At 36.1% G+C, this 20,022-nt stretch overlaps 1 protein-coding gene across 9 annotated transcripts in view; it reads right to left on the bottom strand.

Moving 5' to 3' along the window:
- RNF38 (ring finger protein 38) overlaps positions 1 to 20,022 on the bottom strand; it is a 129,523-nt gene that overhangs the window by 21,354 nt on the left and 88,147 nt on the right. For all 9 annotated transcript variants that reach the window (XM_061200240.1, XM_061200241.1, XM_061200245.1 and 6 more), the window contains 2 exons: positions 18,253 to 18,446; positions 9,996 to 10,209 (listed from right to left, as the gene is read on the bottom strand). In XM_061200240.1, the coding sequence (XP_061056223.1) occupies positions 9,996 to 10,209; positions 18,253 to 18,359 (321 nt within the window). In that variant the 5' untranslated portion in view covers positions 18,360 to 18,446. The remainder of the gene's footprint in view (positions 1 to 9,995; positions 10,210 to 18,252; positions 18,447 to 20,022) is intronic.

Here is a 20,022-nt window from a genome sequence, read left to right as displayed (position 1 = left end):
AAAAACCTATAAGACCAAATAAATGAAGAGGAAACAGGCAATCTACCTGAAAAAGAATTCAGAGTAATGACAGTAAAGAAGATCCAGAACCTCGGAAATAGAATGGAGGCACGATTGAGAAAATACAAGAAATGTTTAACAAAGATCTGGAAGAACTAAAGAACAAACAAACAGAGATGAACAACACAATAACTGAAATGAAAAATACACTAGAAGGAATCAATAACAGAATAACTGAGGCAGAAGAATGAATAAGCGAGCTGGAAGACAAAATGGTGGAAATAACTGCTGAGGAGCAGAATAAAGAAAGAAGAATGAAGAGAATTAAGGACAGTCTCAGAGACACCTGGGACAACATTAAATGCACCAACATTCGAATTATAGGGGTCCCAGAAGCAGAAGAGAAAAATAAAGGGTCTGAGAAAATATTTGAAGAGACTATAGCTGAAAACTTCCCTAACATGGGAAAGGAAATAGTAACCCAAGTCCAGGAAGCACAGAGAGTCCCATACAGGATAAACCCTAGGAAATACACAGCAAGACACATATTAATCAAACTAACAAAAATTAAATTCAAAGAAAAAATATTAAAAGCAGCAAGGGGAAAACAAAAAATAACATACAAAGGAATCCCTATAAGGTTATCAGCTGATTTTTCAGCGGAAATTCTGAAAGCCAGAAGGGAGTGGCAGAATATACTTAAAGTAATGAAAGAGAAAAACCTACAACCAAGACAAGGATCTCATTCAGATCCTACGGAGAAGTCAAAAGCTTTTCAGACAAGCAAAAGCTAAGAGAATTCAGCACCACCAAACCAACTTTACAACAAATGCTAAAGAAACTTCTCTAAGCAGGAAACACAAGAGAAGAAAAAGACCCACAAAAACAAACCCAAGACAATTAAGAGAATGGTAATAGGAACATACATATCAACAATAAACCTGAATGTAAATGGATTAGATGCCCCAACCAAAAGGCACAGACTGGCTGAATGGATACAAAAACAAGACCCATATATATGCTATCTACAAGAGACCCACTTCAGACCTAGGGACAAATACAGACTGAAAGTGAAGGGATGGAAAAAGATACCCCATGCAAATGGAAATCAAAAGGAAGCTGGAGTAGCAATACTCGTATCAGATAAAATAGACTTTAAAATAAAGACTGTTACAAGGGCTAAGGAGGGACACTACATAATGATCAAAGGATCAATCTAGGAATAAGATATAACAATTATAAATGTTTAGGCACCCAACATCAGAGCACTTCAATACATAAGGCAAATGCTAACAACCAAGAAAGGAGAGATCGACAGTAACACAATAATAGTAGGGGACTTTAACACCCCACTTACACCAATGGACAGATCATCCAAACAGAAAATAAAGAAGGAAACACAAGCTTTAAATGACACAATAGATCAGACAGATCTAATGGATATTTATAGAACACTACACCCACAAGTGGCAGAATACACTTTCTTCTCAAGTAAACATGGAACATCCTCCAGGACAGATCACATCTTGGGTCACAAATCAAGCCTAGGAAAATTTAAGAAAATTGAAATCATAGCAAGCATCTTTTCTGACCACAACGCTATGAGATTGGTAATCAATTACAGGAAAAAACCTGTAAAAACACAAATACATGGAGGCTAAACAGTGTGCTACTCAATAACCAAGAGATCACTGAAGAAATCAAAGAAGAAATTAAAAAATACATAGAAACAAATGACAACGAAAATACAACGACCCTAAACCCATGGGATGCAGCAAAAGTAGTTCTAAGAGGGAAGTTTATAGCAATTCAATCTCACCTCAAGAAACAAGAAAAATCTCAAATAAACAATCTAACCCTACACTTAAAACAACTAGAGAAAGAAGAACAAAGAAAACCCAAAGTCAGTAGAAGGAAAGAAATCATAAAGATCAGAGCAAAAATAAATGAAATATAAACAAAGAAAACAACAGCAAAGATCAATAAAACTAAAACCTGGTTCTTTGAGAAGATAAACAAAATAGATAAACCCTTAGCCAGACTCATCAAGAAAAAAGGGAGAGGACGCATATCAATAAAATTAGAAATGAAAAAAGAGAAATCACAACTGACACTGCAGAAATACAAAGTTTTATAAAAGACTACTACAAACAACTATATGCCAACAAAATGGACAACCATGAAGAAATGGACAAATTCTTGGAAAGGTACAATTTTACAAGACTGAACCAGGAAGAATTAGAAAATATAAACAGACCTAACATAAGTAATGAAATTGAAACCATAATTAAAAATCTTCCAACAAACAAAAGTCCAGGACCAGATGGCTTCACAGGCGAATTCTATCAAACATGTAAAGAAGAGCTAATACCGATCCTTCTCAAACTCTTCCAAAAAATTGCAGAGGGAAGAACACTCCCAAATTCATTCTATGAAGCCACCATCACCCTGATACCAAAACCAGAAAAAGATATCACAAAAAAAGAAAATTATAGACCAATATCACTGATGAACATAGATGCAAAAAATACTGAACAAAATACTAGCAAACAGAATCCAACAGCACATTAAAAGGATCATACACCATGATCAAGTGGGATTTATCCCAGGGATGCAAGCATTCTTCAATATACGCAAATCAATCAATGTGATACACCGCATTAACAAATTAAGGAATAAAAACCATATGATCTCAATAGATGCAGAAAAAGCTTTTGACAAAATTCAACACCCATTTATGATAAAAACTCTCCAGAAAATGGGCATAGAGGGAACCTACCTCAACAAAATAAAGGCCATATATGACAAACCCACAGCAAGCATCATACTCAACGGTGAAAAACTGAAAGCATTTCCACTAAGATCAGGAACAAGACAAGGATGTCCACTCTTGCCACTATTATTCAACATGGTTTTGGAAGTCCTAGCCACGGCAATCAGAGAAGAAAAATAAATAAAAGGAATACAAATTGAAAAGAAGCAGTAAAACTGTCACTGTTTGCAGATGATATGATACTATACATAGAAAATCCTAAGATGCCACCAGAAAACTACTAGAACTAATCAATGAATTCGGTAAGGTTGCAGGATACAAAATTAATGCACAGAAACCTCTGGCACTCCTATACACCACCAACAAAAAATCAGAAAGAGAAATTAAGGAAACACTCCCATTTACCACTGCAACAAAAAGAATAAAATACCTAGGAATAAATACCTGCCTAAGGAGGCGAAAGACTTGTACTCAGAAAACTACAAAACACTGATGAAAGAAATCAAAAATGACATAAACAGATGGAGAAATATACCATGTTCTTGGATTGGAAGAATCAATATTGTGAAAATGACTATACTACCCAAAGCAATCTACAGATTCAATGCAATCCCTATCAAACTACCAATGGCATCCTTCACAGAATCAGAACAAAAAACTTTACAATTCGTATGGAAACACAAAAGATCCCGAATAGCCAAAGTAATCTTGAGAAAGAAAAACGGAGTTGGAGGAATCAGGCTCCCTGACTTCAAACTATAACACAAAGCTACAGTATTCAAGACAGTATGGTACTGGCACAAAAACAGAAATATAGATCAATGGTACAAGATAGAATGCCCAGAGATAAACCCACACACATATGGGCACCTAATTTACAACAAAGGAGGCAAGAACATACAATGGAGAAAAGACAGCCTCTTCAATAAGTGGTGCTGGGAAAACTGGGCAGCTACATGTAAAAGAATGAAATTAGAACACTCCCTAACACCATACACAAAAATAAACTCCAAATGGATTAAAGACTTAAATGTAAGACCAGACACTATAAAACTCTTAGAGGAAAACATAGGAAAAACACTCTTTGACATAAACCACAGCAAGATCTTTTTTGACCCACCTCCTAGAGTAACAGAAATAAAAACAAAAATAAACAAACTGCACTTAATTAAACTTAAAAGCTTTTGCACAGCAAAGGAAACCATAAACAAGACAAAAAGACAACCCTGAGAATCGTAGAAAATATTTGCAAATGAAACAACAAAGGATTAACTTCCAAAATATACAAACAGCTCATGGAGCTCACTATCAAAAAAAACAAACAATCCAGTTAAAAAATGAGTGGAAGACCTAAACAGACATTTCACCAAGGAAGACACAGATGGCCAAGAGGCACATGAAAAGATGCTCAACATCACTAATTAATATTAGAGAAATGCAAATCAAAACTACAATGAGGTATCACCTCATGACGCTCAGAATAGCCATCATCAAAAAATCTACAAACAGTAAATGCCAGAGAGGGTGTGGAGAAAAGGGAACCCTCTTGCACTGTTGGTAGGAATGTAAACTGATACAGCCACTATGGAGAACAGTATGGAGGTTCCTTAAAAAACTAAAAATAGAACTACCATATGACCCAGCAATCCCACTACTGGGCATATACCCTGAGAAAACCATAATTCAGAAAGAGACATGTACCACAATGTTCACTGCAGCACTATTTACAATAGCCAGGACATGGAAGCAACCTAAATGTCCATCGACAGATGAATGGATAATGAAGATGTGGCACATATATACAATGGAATATTACTCAGCCATTAAAAGAAACGAAATTGAGTTATTTGCAGTGAGGTGGATGGACCTAGAGTGTCATACAGAGTGAAGTAAGCCAGAAAGAGAAAAACAAATACTGTATGCTAACGCATATATATGGAATCTAAAAAAAAAAAAAAAAAAAAAAGGTACTGATGAACATAGTTGCAGGGCAGGAATAAAGAGGTAGACACAGAAAATGGACTTGAGGACATGGGGTGGGAGGGTGAAGCTGGGGCAAAGTGAGAGTAGCATCGACATATATAAAATACTGAATGTAAAATAGTTGGCTGGTGAGAAGCAGCAGCATAGCACAGGGAGACTGGCTAGGTGCTTTGAGATGACCTAGGGGGGTGGGATAGGGAGGATGGGAGGGAGGCTAAAGTGGGAGGGGATAGGGGGACATGTGTATGCATATGGCTGACACGCTTTGTTGTGCAACAGAAACTAACACAGTATTGTGAAGCAATTATACTCCAATAAAGATCAAAAAAAAAAACAAAAACCAGAAAGAAATAGGTTATGTGAACTCACTGTAGATCTATTTCTGTTGGTTTTCATTTGTAGTCTTTTTTTCCTCACGTACTTGGTTAACTTTGTTTACTGCTTACTGTCCTTGAAATTTTACTGGAGGGAATTCTTTGAAAACTAGCCTGAAGATTTCTTCCTCCAAAGAGAATCTGCATATCTTCTAGGCCCCTGCAGTCCAAAGTACTTTCACTAATTTCACAGTCTGATGTGAATTTGGCTGCAAATTACATTTGTTTCTGGTCACTCTTATTCTAAGGATACAGCCTTCTAAGGTGCCTATTTTATGTAAGAAGGGTCACCTATGTAGGAAGGGACTGCTTAAACTTAGTGGTCTCTGATTCCTGTTCTCTTGTGCCTCATGATGGGACTTAAAATTGAAGTTCAAGTTTGCATAAATGAACAAAATGCCTTCAGGATAGAACTAGCATCCCTACTCTCCCTTAAATTTTGACCTGCCAATTCCTTCTGATCTTTAAGCTCTTTTGATGCTTTTAGGATATTGTTAATAATTTATCTAGTATAGTCAATTGTCTTCAATCAATGGGGATGCTCTCAATAACCTTGCCTACCAGCTCTAGAAAATAAAACTCCCTTTTCCATTATAAGACCTTTTATTGGACATGATGGCTAAATTTTATATTTTTGCATCTATTAACAAAACATTCTCCCTTTAGAGTGTTGATGAAATCTATTACCTTAAAAGATTTCCTGGGCTTCCCTGGTGGCGCAGTGGTTAAGAATCCGTCTGCCAATGCAGGGGACACAGGTTTGAGCACCGGTCTGAGAAGACCCCACCTACCACGGGGCAACTAAGCCTATGCGCCACAACTACTGAGCCTGCACTCTAGAGCCTGTGAGCCACAACTACTGAGCCTGCGTGCTGCAACTACTGAAGCCCGTGAGCCTGGAGCCTGTGCTCCACAACAAGAGAAGTCACCGCAATGAGAAGCCCACGCACAGCAACGAAGAGTAGCCCCCTCTCGCCGCAACTAGAGAAAGCCCGCGCACAGCAACGAAGACCCAACGCAGCACCAACGCAGCCCCAAACAAAACAAAACAAAAACAAACAAAAAAAGTTTTCCTAATGTTGAACTTATCCTGCATTGCCAGGATAAACTCTAATAATCATTATTTCAACTTTGCTAATAGACTATTTTAGTATAACACTAGCTATGGTTTATTATTTAAAGTATCTGCATCTGTATTCAGGAGGGAAACTAGTTGAATGCTTTCATCTGTTGTACTGTCTGAGGTTTTATTATTAAGGTTATGTAAGCTTCACAAAATATACTTTGAAAATTTCTATCTTTGTCTATAATCTGGAATAGTTTAAATTGGAACTTTCAGTTCTTTATAGAGATTAGACAGAATTCAGATGTAATCTATAAAGACAGGTTTTTTATTATGCCTTTAATTTCTTCCATAGCTATTGGTCTGTTCAGGTTTTCTATGTCTTGTGTTGTTCTGGTGTTTACATATGCAACTGTTTCAATATGTAGACCCAGTAAGTAACTTTACATAAACGAGATACCATCTTTTCTGAAATTAAGTCTTTTCCTTTTCTTTCTTTGGTTCCATCTCTACCCTCCTTCCCTTTCCCTTCACTTTAGCACTCGCCCCCCTCACGCCTAGTATATATTTCTCCGTATTTTCCTCTATGTTCAGAGTCCTATGTATACAAATATTTAATCACCATGTTTTACAAAATTAACATAACACTTTCCTCAATTTTGTTTTTCTTGCTCAACAGTATCTTGCAGATATCACTCACATTCCTGGCATAATTCTAAGTAATTCTTTGTAATAGTTACATTCCATGGTATGAAGGTATCCTAATTTATTCTACTATTCTACTAATGATAAGCAATCACTTCATTCATACTTTGTTTCTATTGGATTTGCCTATTTTAGACATTTCATATAAATGAAATCATACAAACTGTGAATCTGTGGCCTTTTGTGACTGGCTTCTTTTACTAAGCATGTTTTCAAGGTTAATCCATGCGGTAGCATGAATTAGTACTTCACTACTTTTTGAGTGAATAATATTCCACTGCACAGATATACCGTATTGCATCTATTCATCTGCTGATCGACATAAGTTATTGTTTTCTGTACATTTAATTTGCATTTAGGCACTGTATCAAATTCTTTCAAACTAGAATATCTTGTGTTTTCTTCTACTACAATTATATAATGAGAGGAAGAAAGATACAATGATTTCTTTCAATGTTTTATATCCATTACAATATCATTCTGCATTTGGTAGAACTCCTAACATAACACTGAATAAAAACAAACAGAGTCAAGTATCTCTCTAGTTGCTGATTTGTCACTCACAGATTAGGATACTTGCTACTAGTTTTATTTATTATAATTAATTTCCTTCTTGCTCTATTTTGTTAGAGTTCTTAGTAAACTTTAACTGACTTTTCAACATCTTTTGATTATAATCATATGCTTTTTCTTCTATTATTTGCTGATGCGATATGATTTTCATACAAAACTATCGTCTCTTACTTGGAATAGATCTTATTTGGTCACAGTTTATTACTCTTTTGATATGGTGCTATAGTGTATTTTCTAAACATCTATTTAGAAATTCTGCCTATGCATTAGGGAGTTTGGGGGGATTACTATCTTTATTTGCTTTTGGTATTAAAACTATGCTGGTTTCACAAAATAGAGAGTTTGACTTAAAAAAAAAAAAAGCCGCCTGGAATTATTTGAGCGCTCTCTAAAGGTTAGAGAAAACAGCTGTGAAGCTATCTTGTCACCGTGCCTTGGTAAATCTCTGATTAGCTTTCACACTTCTGTGGTAATTCAAATTTTCCTGTTATTCTTGGGTCAATTTTTGGAACTTCCTTTAAGTTTTCTTTTGTCCCCCCCAGGATTATATACAAAATTTCATTATAATAGTTAATAATGAAGCAATACTTGAGCACTTACCACTTGCACTAGTTTCAGTGCTCAGAATGGATTAACTCTTAATTCTTTCAACATCCCTTATGAAACAGGTGCTATTTTCATTTTACAACTGAAAAAATTCTTTGAATGTTTCCTACATATAGAGATATATCTTTTTATCATTCCTGCTCTTCTTTACATTTGTTCTTTTTTCTATAACCAAGCTCAGAAGAGGTGTGCCATCCTTACCAACTTTTCAAAGCACTAGGATTGGGTTTTCTTTGTGCTACTTCTCTTATTAAAAGAATAGATTTTCAAATCATTAATTTTAGTTGTTTGCCTGGTAAGTTATTCATCCCAATTCCTGTTGGTTTATTCTGTAACATTTCACCCTAATTACTCAAGCAATTAAGTGTTCATAATGAAGGTTTATAAAAATTTCTTGGAGAACAGCTTTGGCCTGTCCCACTGACTATGGTATGAAGATTTTTCCTTTACAACCTTGCCTCAAATACTTCAGTGTCATTTTTTAAAATCTTTTTTTAAAACTTATGATTTACAGTTTTATCAGATTATGACCACAAAAAATATGGTCTGGAAAAACTTTTCTTTTTTCTTTTTTAAATAAATTTATTTATTTATTTATTTATTTTTGGGTGTGTTGGGTCTTTGTTTCTGTGCGAGGGCTTTCTCCAGTTGCGGCGAGCGGGGGCCACTCCTCATTGTGGTGCACGGGCCTCTCACCGCCGCGGCCTCCCTTGTTGCGGAGCACAGGCTCCAGACGCGCAGGCTCAGTATTTCTGGCTCATGGGCCTAGCCGCTCCGCAGCATGTGGGATCCTCCCAGACCAGGGCTCGAACCCGTGTCCCCTGCACTGGCAGGCAGACTCTCAACCACTGTGCCACCAGGGAAGCCCCAAAACTTTTCTTTTTAAAACTTATTATTATGTGATTAATTTTTTAAAAGTGTTTCATGAACATAAAGCAAAAGAACATGGCTGAAGGAAGAAGGATGTCTGAGCAAAATCATATTTTCTTTCAATTGTCAGTATACGGTACTTTCATTGTTTTCCATCATCCAGTACAGTAGATTTAAAAAAAAAATCAAATGCTAGTCTGATTTGATTTCCTTTCCTTTGTAATTTCTGCTGTCTATAAACTTGGAAGATTTTTTTCCCTTATCCTTAAAATCCAGAAACTTTATAAGAATATGTCTAGATTTGTCTTTCTTTTTAATAATATTTACTTATTTACTTTGTCTGCGCCGAGTCTTAGTCGTGGCATGCAGGATCTTTTAGTTGCCGCATGCATGTGGGATCTAGTTCCCCGACCAGGGATTGAACCCGGCCCCCTGCATTGGGAGCATGGAGTCTTACCCACTGGACCACCAGGGAAGTCCCTAGATTTGTGTCTTTTTTGACCTCAGAAAATCATACAATTTTGGTCTCAGGCTCTAAGGACTGGCAAACCCTCTTCTCAGCTAGTCCCTCAGTTCCTGGAAGGAACAAAGGGAAAGGAAGCTCTGTACCTGTCATCTCCGTGGAGACCTAGAGAAACTTCTAAGCAAAGATGCACCCAACTGTCTTGCCTACTGAATTACTCCAGAAGAAACCGGAAGGGAGAGGGAAACAGGAATACAGACTCAAACCACCAGCTGTCTGATATCCGCTATAAATCCTGTATTGGTCATTTTAAACCAACTATTACAATGAAGTCATTCTGAGCTTTCACAACCTTGATCCTAATTGTTTTTTTTTAAAGTTCAACTTTCTTCTAAGGAAGCTGTGTAGAATTTAAATTTTAATCCTCAGTGAAGAATGATGAACTTACCTAAAATAGCTTCATTTTGGGTAAAATTGTTTCCTTTCAGGTAAAATTAAAAGAAATCTACAACAAAAACCAACCAACCTCAATAAACTGCTACCAACTTTCAGCATCTGTATTTCCTGGGCATTCTGTTACTATACCTGATCATGTATGTCAACCATTACTGCATTCTGCTGGGGTGGATGAGCAGCAGGGTGTAATAGACGGGGAGATACATTCGGAGGGTGGAAGGCTCGAGGTTCCTCTATTGCTTGCTGCTGTGCATAGGGGAGATGGTGATAATTTTCATCTTGACTAATGGAATTATGTCGAGACAGACGATCCCTTCTTCCTCTCTGGCGCCTGACAGGAGGACTGTAATATAGCAAAAATGTCAAAAAGGTTGTTATAATGTTTTCTGTTGTGATCCATCAGGATTCTGTATTGTCTCTCGTTGTAATCCATTAGTAGTATATGCTAAGGTAGGCTTGAGTATTAAAGAATTGCTGTGGTTCATCATCAGCTCTGAACACTTACAAATTTAAATAGAATGTATATGTTTTTTAAAAAATAACAGAAGTAAACAAAATTGATATTCAGCTCTGAGATTATTTAGAAATCAATAGCCAATCACTGTCATTGTGGGGGAGGGGGTTTAATTGTATAAAATTGATCCTTTTATAGGCAAATATAGTCAAATATCAGCAATTTCGTATGGTTTAACCTATTATTTTGCCTCCTTTATTTTATAAACATTTTAGAACAAATTTTAATTTGCATATGTACCTTGGCCGTAATCCACATATGCCTAATGGACATTTTATGTTTGTCTATCTGGCTAAGACACATAGAAAAGATATAGTTCCTATATGCCCAAAATGACAATTTTAAAAAATGAGAGTAGAAAATACATGAAAAAACTAAAGAACATTTAATTTGTTGACAATTGCAAATAATCGAGTAATTGGGTAAATGCTGAGAATGGAAATGATGGCAAAATAGCGTCAGCATAAATGTTCCAGTAATATACAGAATTTTTAGGTAGAATCTGGTCACTGAAGGAAACCACTTTTACTCCCCATGCACTTGTCATGGACATAGTTTAACACAAATAACAAGTTATCATGAGTAGACTTCCATCTTCCACTTCCCTACAATTCCACAATTCAGCTCCACTGCTTTTTACAATGGCTCAGCACGCGTAACAATTCGAAAAAGCAGCAGGCCTCATTAAAAATGTACTCCATATTAGGCAAAAGAGGCCGAACAGCCCCCTTCAAGACACAGCTGCACACAGCCACCTCAGCAGTATTTACTGAGGACAGGTCACCTTTCCCTTAATTGTTGCACTCTGCACCTCTAAATCTGTTTCTTCTCACTCTCAACTGCCCAATCTTAAAAACAGTAAGGGACACTCCTTTGCAACATCAACTCCTCTACAGAGCTCTTAAAACTAACCCCCAGGTTCTCGCTCCATTCACTGCTTCCTCTATCTTTATTTTCAGCGTAACTCTTTTTTGCATTTCTGCTTCAAAACTCACATACTGTATTTCACTGATTTTCAGATGCCATCCACCTTCGAACTCACTTTGATGTTTTATTTTGAGATAATTTTAGTATAATTTTTGCGTACCCCTCACCCAGCTTTCCTTCATGTTAATATCTTCCATTAGAATAGAAAAATTATCAAAATTAAGAAATAAACCTTGGTATCATACTGTTAACTAAACAACAGAATGTATTCAGACTTCACCCAGTTTTTCTACCAATATCCCCTCACGGTCTAAAAATCCAGTGCAGGATGCCATTATTGCATATAGTGGTCATGTTTCCTTAGTCTTCTCCAATCCATGACAGTTCTCAGTCTTTCACGACCTTGATACCTCTGAAGACATATTTACTCTGCAGAATATCCTTTAACCCGGGTTTGTCTGATGTTTTCGCATGATCTACATGACGTTATGCATTACTGGAAAGGATATCACTGAGGTGATAGGCCCTTTTCAGTGCATTGTATCCAGGGGCACATGACATCACATGCATCACTCATGCCTATGTATTTAACACCAATCACTTGGCTAAATTGGTTTCTGCCAAGACCCTCTACTACAAAATCACCATTCTTCCCTTTGTAATTACCAAATATTTGGGGGGGAGATACTTTGAGACCATGCAAATATTCTGCTTCTGCTAAAAGTTTTGCCAATAACTTTAGCATGTATGAATGGACCTTCAGCTATCACTATTATGATATTCCAATGGTGATTTTCTACTCCCCTCATTTCTTCCACATGTATTAATTGGAATTCCATAAGGAAGAACTGTTCCCTCTCTCCCATTTATTTGTTTATTCACTTATGAGTATGGACTAATGGATATTTATTTTATTCTTTAGGTTATAATCCACACTATTGTTTTATTTTGTTGTTAAAATTATTTCAACTTTGTCCAATGGGAGCACTTTCAGTTTAGCTCCTGTGCCCTTTTACTATTGTTCCTTACTATATGGACAATATGCTCTAGGCTTATCTTGTATTTTCCCTATACCAACTTTGGAATTAACCAGTTCTCCAGAGCCCTGGTTCCTTTGATTATGGAATGGTATTTAGAAGGTAAGTGCGCTGACTGCTACACTATTTTTAGTCTCTCTAAGAGAAAAGAACAAGAAAATTTATCTATGTATACTAACTCATGTATATGTACATACCTTTATACCTGTAAAAATATTTTAAAGGACTGTTTAATGTATCACTAAAAAGAGGAGGAAAGCTGCCAATTAGATTATGCTATACCATCAATTTAGAGACATTATGATGTGAAAAAATGTGCACCTTACAATCAAAATAGAAAATATATACCCAGATCACTCATCTCCCAAAAAAACACTCAGCCTGTCCACAAACTTTAAGGGTCCCTTTTAATATTGTTTTATTCTGTTGTTGCTTCTTGCTCTCACTTCCCTACTCAAACATAATTTCAATAACTCAAACTTAACACAAATTAAGACCCAAGCTCTCATGCTGACATGTAAGTTCCTTGACAATTTTGGTCCTTGTCTTTCCTGAATTGCCTCTCATTAAATCTGTTACGTATGCCTTTGTAGTAGAACATTTAGAAAGCAGAATTACTGGAAAATCTAGAAATAATAAAGTGAGAAGATGGACAAATATTTCTTTCAGTTGACTTTTATATCTATGATAGATACTACTTTGTCACTTTGTTTTAGATGTATCACTTGTAAACAGCACAAAGCTGTTCCCTCCTGGCCTCAATGACCTGCCTTTTGTTGGATTGCGTTTTCTATATATGTTGTTTATCTGTTTCATTGTGTGGAAGCTATATATTCCAGTTCTATTCTTCTAGTGACTACACTTAAATTTTTAAACACATACTTCCATTTTTCTGAAAACATCTAGATTGCACATTTTTACTTCTCTCTGCTCTGTCCCCATTTTACATTCAGATCTTTCCTGAAATTTTTTCTTCTTTTTTTAACAATAGACCTTTATTCAGACTTAGCAGTATGTCTTTTTTGTTTCCTTTCCTAATCAAATGGTATTAAATCCTACTTCTTGCATTTATTCTTCCACTTCCTAGAGTACAGTATTTAATAATTCTTTCAAGAAGGTTCTTTTTTTTTCTTTTTTTATTTCTTCTTTTTTAATTGTAGTTGCTGTACAATATTACATAAGTTAGAGGTGTACGATACAGTGATTCACAATTTTTAAAGGTTATGTTCCACTTATAGTCATTATAAAATATTGGCTATACTCCCCGTGTTGTACAATAAATATATCCTTGCAGCTTATTTTATACCTAATAGTTTGTACCTCTTAATCCCCTACCCTTATATTAGCCCTCCCCCTCCTCCTTCCCTCTCCCCACTGGTAACCACTAGTTTGTTCTCTGTATCTGCGAGTCTGCTTCTTTTTTTACATTCAACTAGTTAGCTGTATTCTTTAGATTCCATATATATAAGAGATGTCATACAGTATTTGTTTTTCTCTGACTTATTTTACTTGGCATAATGCCCTCCAAGTCCATCCATGTTGCTGCAAATGGCAAAATTCCGGCCTTTTTTATGGCTGAGTAGTATTCCATTGCGTGGAATACACACACACCCTTTATCCATTCACCTGTTGATGGACACTTAGGTTGCTTCCATACCTTGGCAATTGTAAATAATGCTGCTATGAACACTGGGGTGTACATGTTTCTGAATTAGTATTTTTGGTTTTTTTGGATATCTACCCAGGAGTGAAACTGCTGGATCATATGGTAGTTCTGTTTTTAGTTTTTTTGAGAAATCTTCATACTATTTTCCACAGTGGCTGCACCAATTTACATTCCCACCAACAGTGTATGAGGGTTCTCTTTTTTCCACACCTTTGCTAACATTTGTTTTTTGTGTTCTTTTCAATAATAGCTGTTCTGCCAGGTGTGAGGTGGTATCTCATTGTGGTTTTGATTTGCATTTCCCTGATGATTAGCAATGCTGAGCATCTTTCCATGTACCTGTTGGCCATCTGCATTTCCTCTCTGAAAAACTGTCTACTCAGGTCTTCTGTCCATTTTTTAACTGAGTTTTTTTTGACATTGAGTTGTATGAGCTGTTTATATATGTTCGATATTAACCCCATATCGGTCATATCATTTGCAAACATCTTCTCCCATTCATTAGGTTGTCTTTTCATTTTGTCGATGAATTTTGTGCTGTGCAAAAGCTTTTAAGTTTAATTAAGTCCGATTTGTTTATTTTTGCTTTAATTTTCTATGCTTTAGGAGACAGATCCAAAAAATACTGCTGCAATTTATGTGAAAGAGTTCACCTATGTTTTCCTCTAGGAGTTTTATAGTTATCTGGTCTTACATTTAGCTGTTTAATCCATTTTGAATTTATTTCTGTATATTGTGTTAGAGAATGTCCTAATTTTATTTTTTTACAAGTAGCTGTCCAGTTTTCCCAGCACCACTTACTGAAGAGGCTGTCTTTTCTCCATTGTATATTCTTGCCTCCTTTGCCACAGATTGACCATACTACGTGGGTTTATTTCTGGGCTTTCCATCCTGTTCCATTGATCTATGTGTCTGTTTTTATGCCAGTATCATACTGTTTTGACGACTGTAGCTTTGTAGTATATAGTCTGAAGTCAGGGAGTATGATTCCTTCAGCTCTGTTGTCTTTTCTCAAGATTGTTTTGGCTACTCAGGATATTTTGTGTCTCCATACAAATTTTAAAATTATTTGTTCCAGTTCTGTGAAAAATGCCATTGGTATTTTGATGGAGACCACACTGAATCTGTAGATTGCCTTGGGTAGTATGGTCCTTTTAACAATATTAATTCTTCCAATTCAAGAACATGGTATATCTTTCCATCTGTTTTTGTCATCTTCAATTTCTTTCATCAGTGCCTTATAGTTTTCCAAGTACAGGTGTTTTAACTCCTTAAGTAGGTTTATTCCTAGGTATTTTATTCTTTTTGATGCGATGGGAAATGAGACTGTTTCCTTAATTTCTCTTTTTGATAGTTTGTCATTCACGTATAGAAATGCAACAGATTTATGCATATTAATTCTGTATCCTGCAACTCTACCGAATTCATTGATGAGCTCTAGTAGTTTCCTGGTGGCATCTTTAGGATTTTCTATGCATAGTATCACATCATCTGCAAACAGTGACAATTTTACTTCTTCCTTTCCAACTTGGATTCCTTTTATTTCTTTTTCCTGTCTGACTGCTTTGGCTACGACATCCAAAACTATGTTAAGTAAAAGTGGTGAGAGTGGACATCCTTGTCCTATTCCTGATCTTGGAGGGAACACTTTCAGGTTTTCACTGTTGAGTGTGATGTCAGCTGTATGTTTGTCATATAAGGCCTTTATTATGTTGAGGTATGTGCCCTCTATGCCCACTTTCTGGAGAGTTTTTAATCATAAATGGATGCTAAATCTTATCAAAAGCTTTTTCTACATCTACTGAAATGATCATATGGTTTTTATTCTTCAATTTGTTAATGTTGTGTATCACACTGATTGACTTGTGGATATTGAAAAATCCTTGCAACCCCAGGATAAATCCCTCTTGATCATGATGTATGATTCAGGGAGGATCTCTTATTGTTCAACATTCTTCATCTCTGAATGTTTGTGCATATTCTTAAATTTCACTAAGATCTTGCTCAACACTCAGTCTTTCTTCAATTCTTTTTTTTTTTTTTTTTAATATTTATTTATTTATGGCTGCATTGGGTCTTCGTTGCTGCACACGGGCTTTCTCTAGTTGCGGCGAGCGGGGGCTACTCTTCGTTGTGGTGTGTGGGCTTCTCATTGCGGTGGCTTCTCTTGTTCTGGAACATGGTCTCTAGGTGCGCGGGCTTCAGTAGTTGTGGAACGTGGGCTCTAGAGCGCACGCTCAGTAGTTGTGGCGCACGGGCTTAGTTGCTCCACGGCATGTGGGATCTTCCCGGACCAGGGCTCAAACCCGCGTCCCCTGCATTGGCAGGAGGATTCTTAACCACTGCGCCACCAGGGAAGTCCCTCTTCAATTCTTGAAAATGATTTTGTACTATTTCTGTCAAAATTGTTCCCTTCTATTGTTTCTGCCTGGAAATATGATTAGACATATTTAGAACTGATGACTCTTGTCTATATTTAAATTTCTTTTCCACTTTCCATTTTGCCCTTTTACACTACATTCTGGGAAAATTCCTTCACTTGATCTTCCAGGGACCAAGATGCTTTTTCTGCCTGTTTATTAATTTTACCAACTAAGATTTCCAGTTGATTTTTATGGATACAATCTCTTCCACTTCTCTAATGTTACACTTAGTCTAAAATTCTATTTTGTTTATTCTCTTGTTTTATTTCTTCTATTAACGGTTTCTTCAAGTTCTTTCTTTTATTGAGTTTCAGTGCCCTTCTTTCACTTTGTTGGCTTTCCTCAAATGTTTGGGAGTGATGACAAATCACAGGACAGGGGTTATCAGAAGGAGGGTTTTTGATGTTCTATTTTAACCTAGGTGTTGGGCACACCTGTGTGTTATCAAGTGTACACTTGTTTTACAAGTTCTCCTGAATGTACGTCACATTTCACCATAAAACAATAGGAAAGATTACAGCAGGGGATCAGGCTGTAACCTTGAAACAACCAACCTTATTTCCTCATGCTATTACATTTAACAGCTATAAAATATTTTACCTGGTTGGCATAACATTATTTTACTTAAACATTCCCATATAATTGGGTAATACTGCACCAGATAATGTAAAAGTCTTAGTGTGTCAACAGAATACAGCTCAGAACAGGTTTATCTTGTCTCATTTGGAACAATGAATGATGGGTTTTAAGATTCCTTCAGTATTAGTTTCCTAGGGCTGCCCTAACAAAATACCACAGACTCAAACAACAGAAATTCATTTTCTCACAGTCCTAGATACTATGTCCAAGATCAAGGTGCCAGCATGGCTGGTTTCTAGCGAGAGCTCTCTTCCTAGGGTCTCCTCTTATAAGGACACTAATCCTCTTGGATCAGGGCCCCATCCTTATGATTTCATTCAGCCTAAATTACTTCCTTAGAGGCCTCATCTCTAAATACATCCACACTGGGGGTTAAGGCATCAACCTATGGATCTTCAGGAGACACAAACATTTAGTCTGTAATACCACCCTACCTCAAGATTATCAGTACTTCTTATATTATCAACATCCTGGACATATAAACAGTTGTCTCACCCCAAGTATGCTTTATTTCCTTGGAAGAAGAAAGGTATGACCTCAGGCAACTACTAAAGAGGAAGCAGCTCAGGAAATGTATTCCCCTGGGAAGGAAAGGCAAGGAGCAAGTCCTATATGAAAGATAGGACTGAAAGTCAAACTAAATTTCAGTCACTCTTCATATCACAGGCTCCACAATTTTAAAGAAACTTAATTAAGCTCCCAGTTGCCTTAGAGGATACAGAAGGAATATCTGGAGAGAGGTTATTCATTTCTAAGAATGGAGTGGATAAGAATGGCACGAAAAAGAGGCTGCTCATTCCTAAGACTATGGTTCTATATTTCCTTACAGTTGTAAACTATAAAATGCATTTTTCAGTAATATGGATTGAAGGCTAGCCCACAAAAAGTCTTAAACCTTAAGGTAGTTGAATTCACATATAATGGTATGGACTGATTTTAGGTAAACCACTTTAGCCTCTTTCAATTTCTTCTTCTGTCAATCACAAGCTAAATGAACTCTCATGATGGACTGTAGAAGTCTAAACAACTTGTAATGTTGTTTCTCGTGTGTAAGCATACAAGTAAAAAGGTGTTGATGTGTTTATAAAATTCCTACAGAAAAAATGCTTTCTGATGTTAAAAAAAAACTCACAAATCTACCAATGACCACAAATTTAATAAGTAACTGTAACCAACTAACCTTCTTCTGTTGCGTGCAGGTGTGTTGCATCGTTCCCCTGAGAAGTGATGTTGGCTTGGTCGAACTGAAGGGGGCTGCCTATTTGATGTCATCTCCCATGGTCGCATTGGTGGTGAGGGAGCTGGTGATGCTGATGTATAATCAAAGACTGAATGAGAGAGGCGCTGTCTCTTGGGACTTGGACTATCTTCACTCTGCCAATGCAACAAAATCAGTCAACTGAATAAAATCTTTTAAGGATTTTTGCATTACTGTTTACACGCATAGGTGTTTAAGTATGTTTACCACAAAGTGTAAAGGAGGGAAAAAATACACTATCAACCTGAATTAAATACCTTTAAAAGATACGAGGGGTGGGGTGGGAAAGGGAGATGCACAGTAAATAATATCAAATGAAAAGTTAACTCTTTCTTTAAAATCATCATAAAATTAACCAGGTAACAACACACAAGGTACACAATAGGGCAATAAACAATTTCTATGGTACTTGACCACCTCTTTAAAACTCCAATTCAACTGAGAAAATCTACTACGTCCTCCCATCAGTTAATAGTTACTCTTTTAGGCATTAATTCTTAGCTGAGAGATCAATTTAGGAGGGGGTATAATTTAAGTAGGCCCTTGATTTGATTTAAAATCACACTTGCCTGCCTCCTTATTCCTGTTGTTTAAGGCCATTAGATTTATTATTTAATAATGTTTATGTGGACAAAGTAAAATGTATTTAAAACATTAAAAAACAGTCAACTGATTTAGTTCATCAGTTCTTAACTAGAATATCATAGAATATCTTTGGGAAAGACATGGCATTTCAGGTAGATCATGGGAGTGTTGGATAATTAAAAACCCATACGTGTTAATGTTGAAGCACAGTCTCAAGTTTTCAAGAGTTTAGCTATAAAATTGGTATGGATCACTTAATTGAATTATTAACTCTCCAGGATTCCCCACACAACTTAATTTTCCAATTGAGTCTCTAATCAAAACTGTCAAAATTACAAGTTAACTGAAAAGTCTGATGAGGGCTGTGTGTTTTCTAATAGAGCCTCTCTTATCTCCAGTCTACTGCAAATTCTAATCATTTGGGCATTAGGGAACTTTTGACTGCCACCTGCTGCTAGAACAAAAATGTTACTATTAGTTAAAGAATATATGAGGTTACATACTATGTTAGATTTTAAAATATAAGCATATAAAACAGAACTGATTAAACTGATAGGAATGAAGCAAACTGCTAAATGGTTACTTTTGATCATTCTAAATTATTTAGCATATGTATTCAAAAAACCGTATCATTTTCCTTCTATACTTAAGAATATTATAATTCAAATTTGTTATAACTAAAACAGAAAATAGTTTTCAGAACCATACACAAATGCTCTTGTAACTTTCCTCACACTAACCTTATTTTCTCCCTATATTTAATGGTGCTATTAAAAGTAGTTGTTTTTAACCCCTTGATTTTAATAAGGAAATCAGTTATGTTCTGATAATCCTAAAACTTAGAAAGTAAAAAATAACCATTAATATTTAGATATTCTGATTAAAACAAAACAGCAGAACAACTAAGACTTGACAAACTCATACATGAACTACGCATAAGCATTAGAAATGTGATCTCCACGTGTGGTAAAACAGACTTGATTAACATTGAATTTTTGAGGTACAAAATGCTAGCAACCAATCATAATCATTGGCTTTCATATGTATAAACGCATACCGCAAATCTTGATGCAAGCTAAGATATGGAACTCTGAATTCTAAAAATTC

This window comes from Eubalaena glacialis, chromosome 9 (genome assembly GCF_028564815.1).
Source record: "Eubalaena glacialis isolate mEubGla1 chromosome 9, mEubGla1.1.hap2.+ XY, whole genome shotgun sequence".
Taxonomy (NCBI): Eukaryota; Metazoa; Chordata; class Mammalia; order Artiodactyla; family Balaenidae; genus Eubalaena; species Eubalaena glacialis.
Note: the sequence above shows the minus strand (reverse complement) of the source record. Positions and strands in the feature narration are given on the sequence as shown.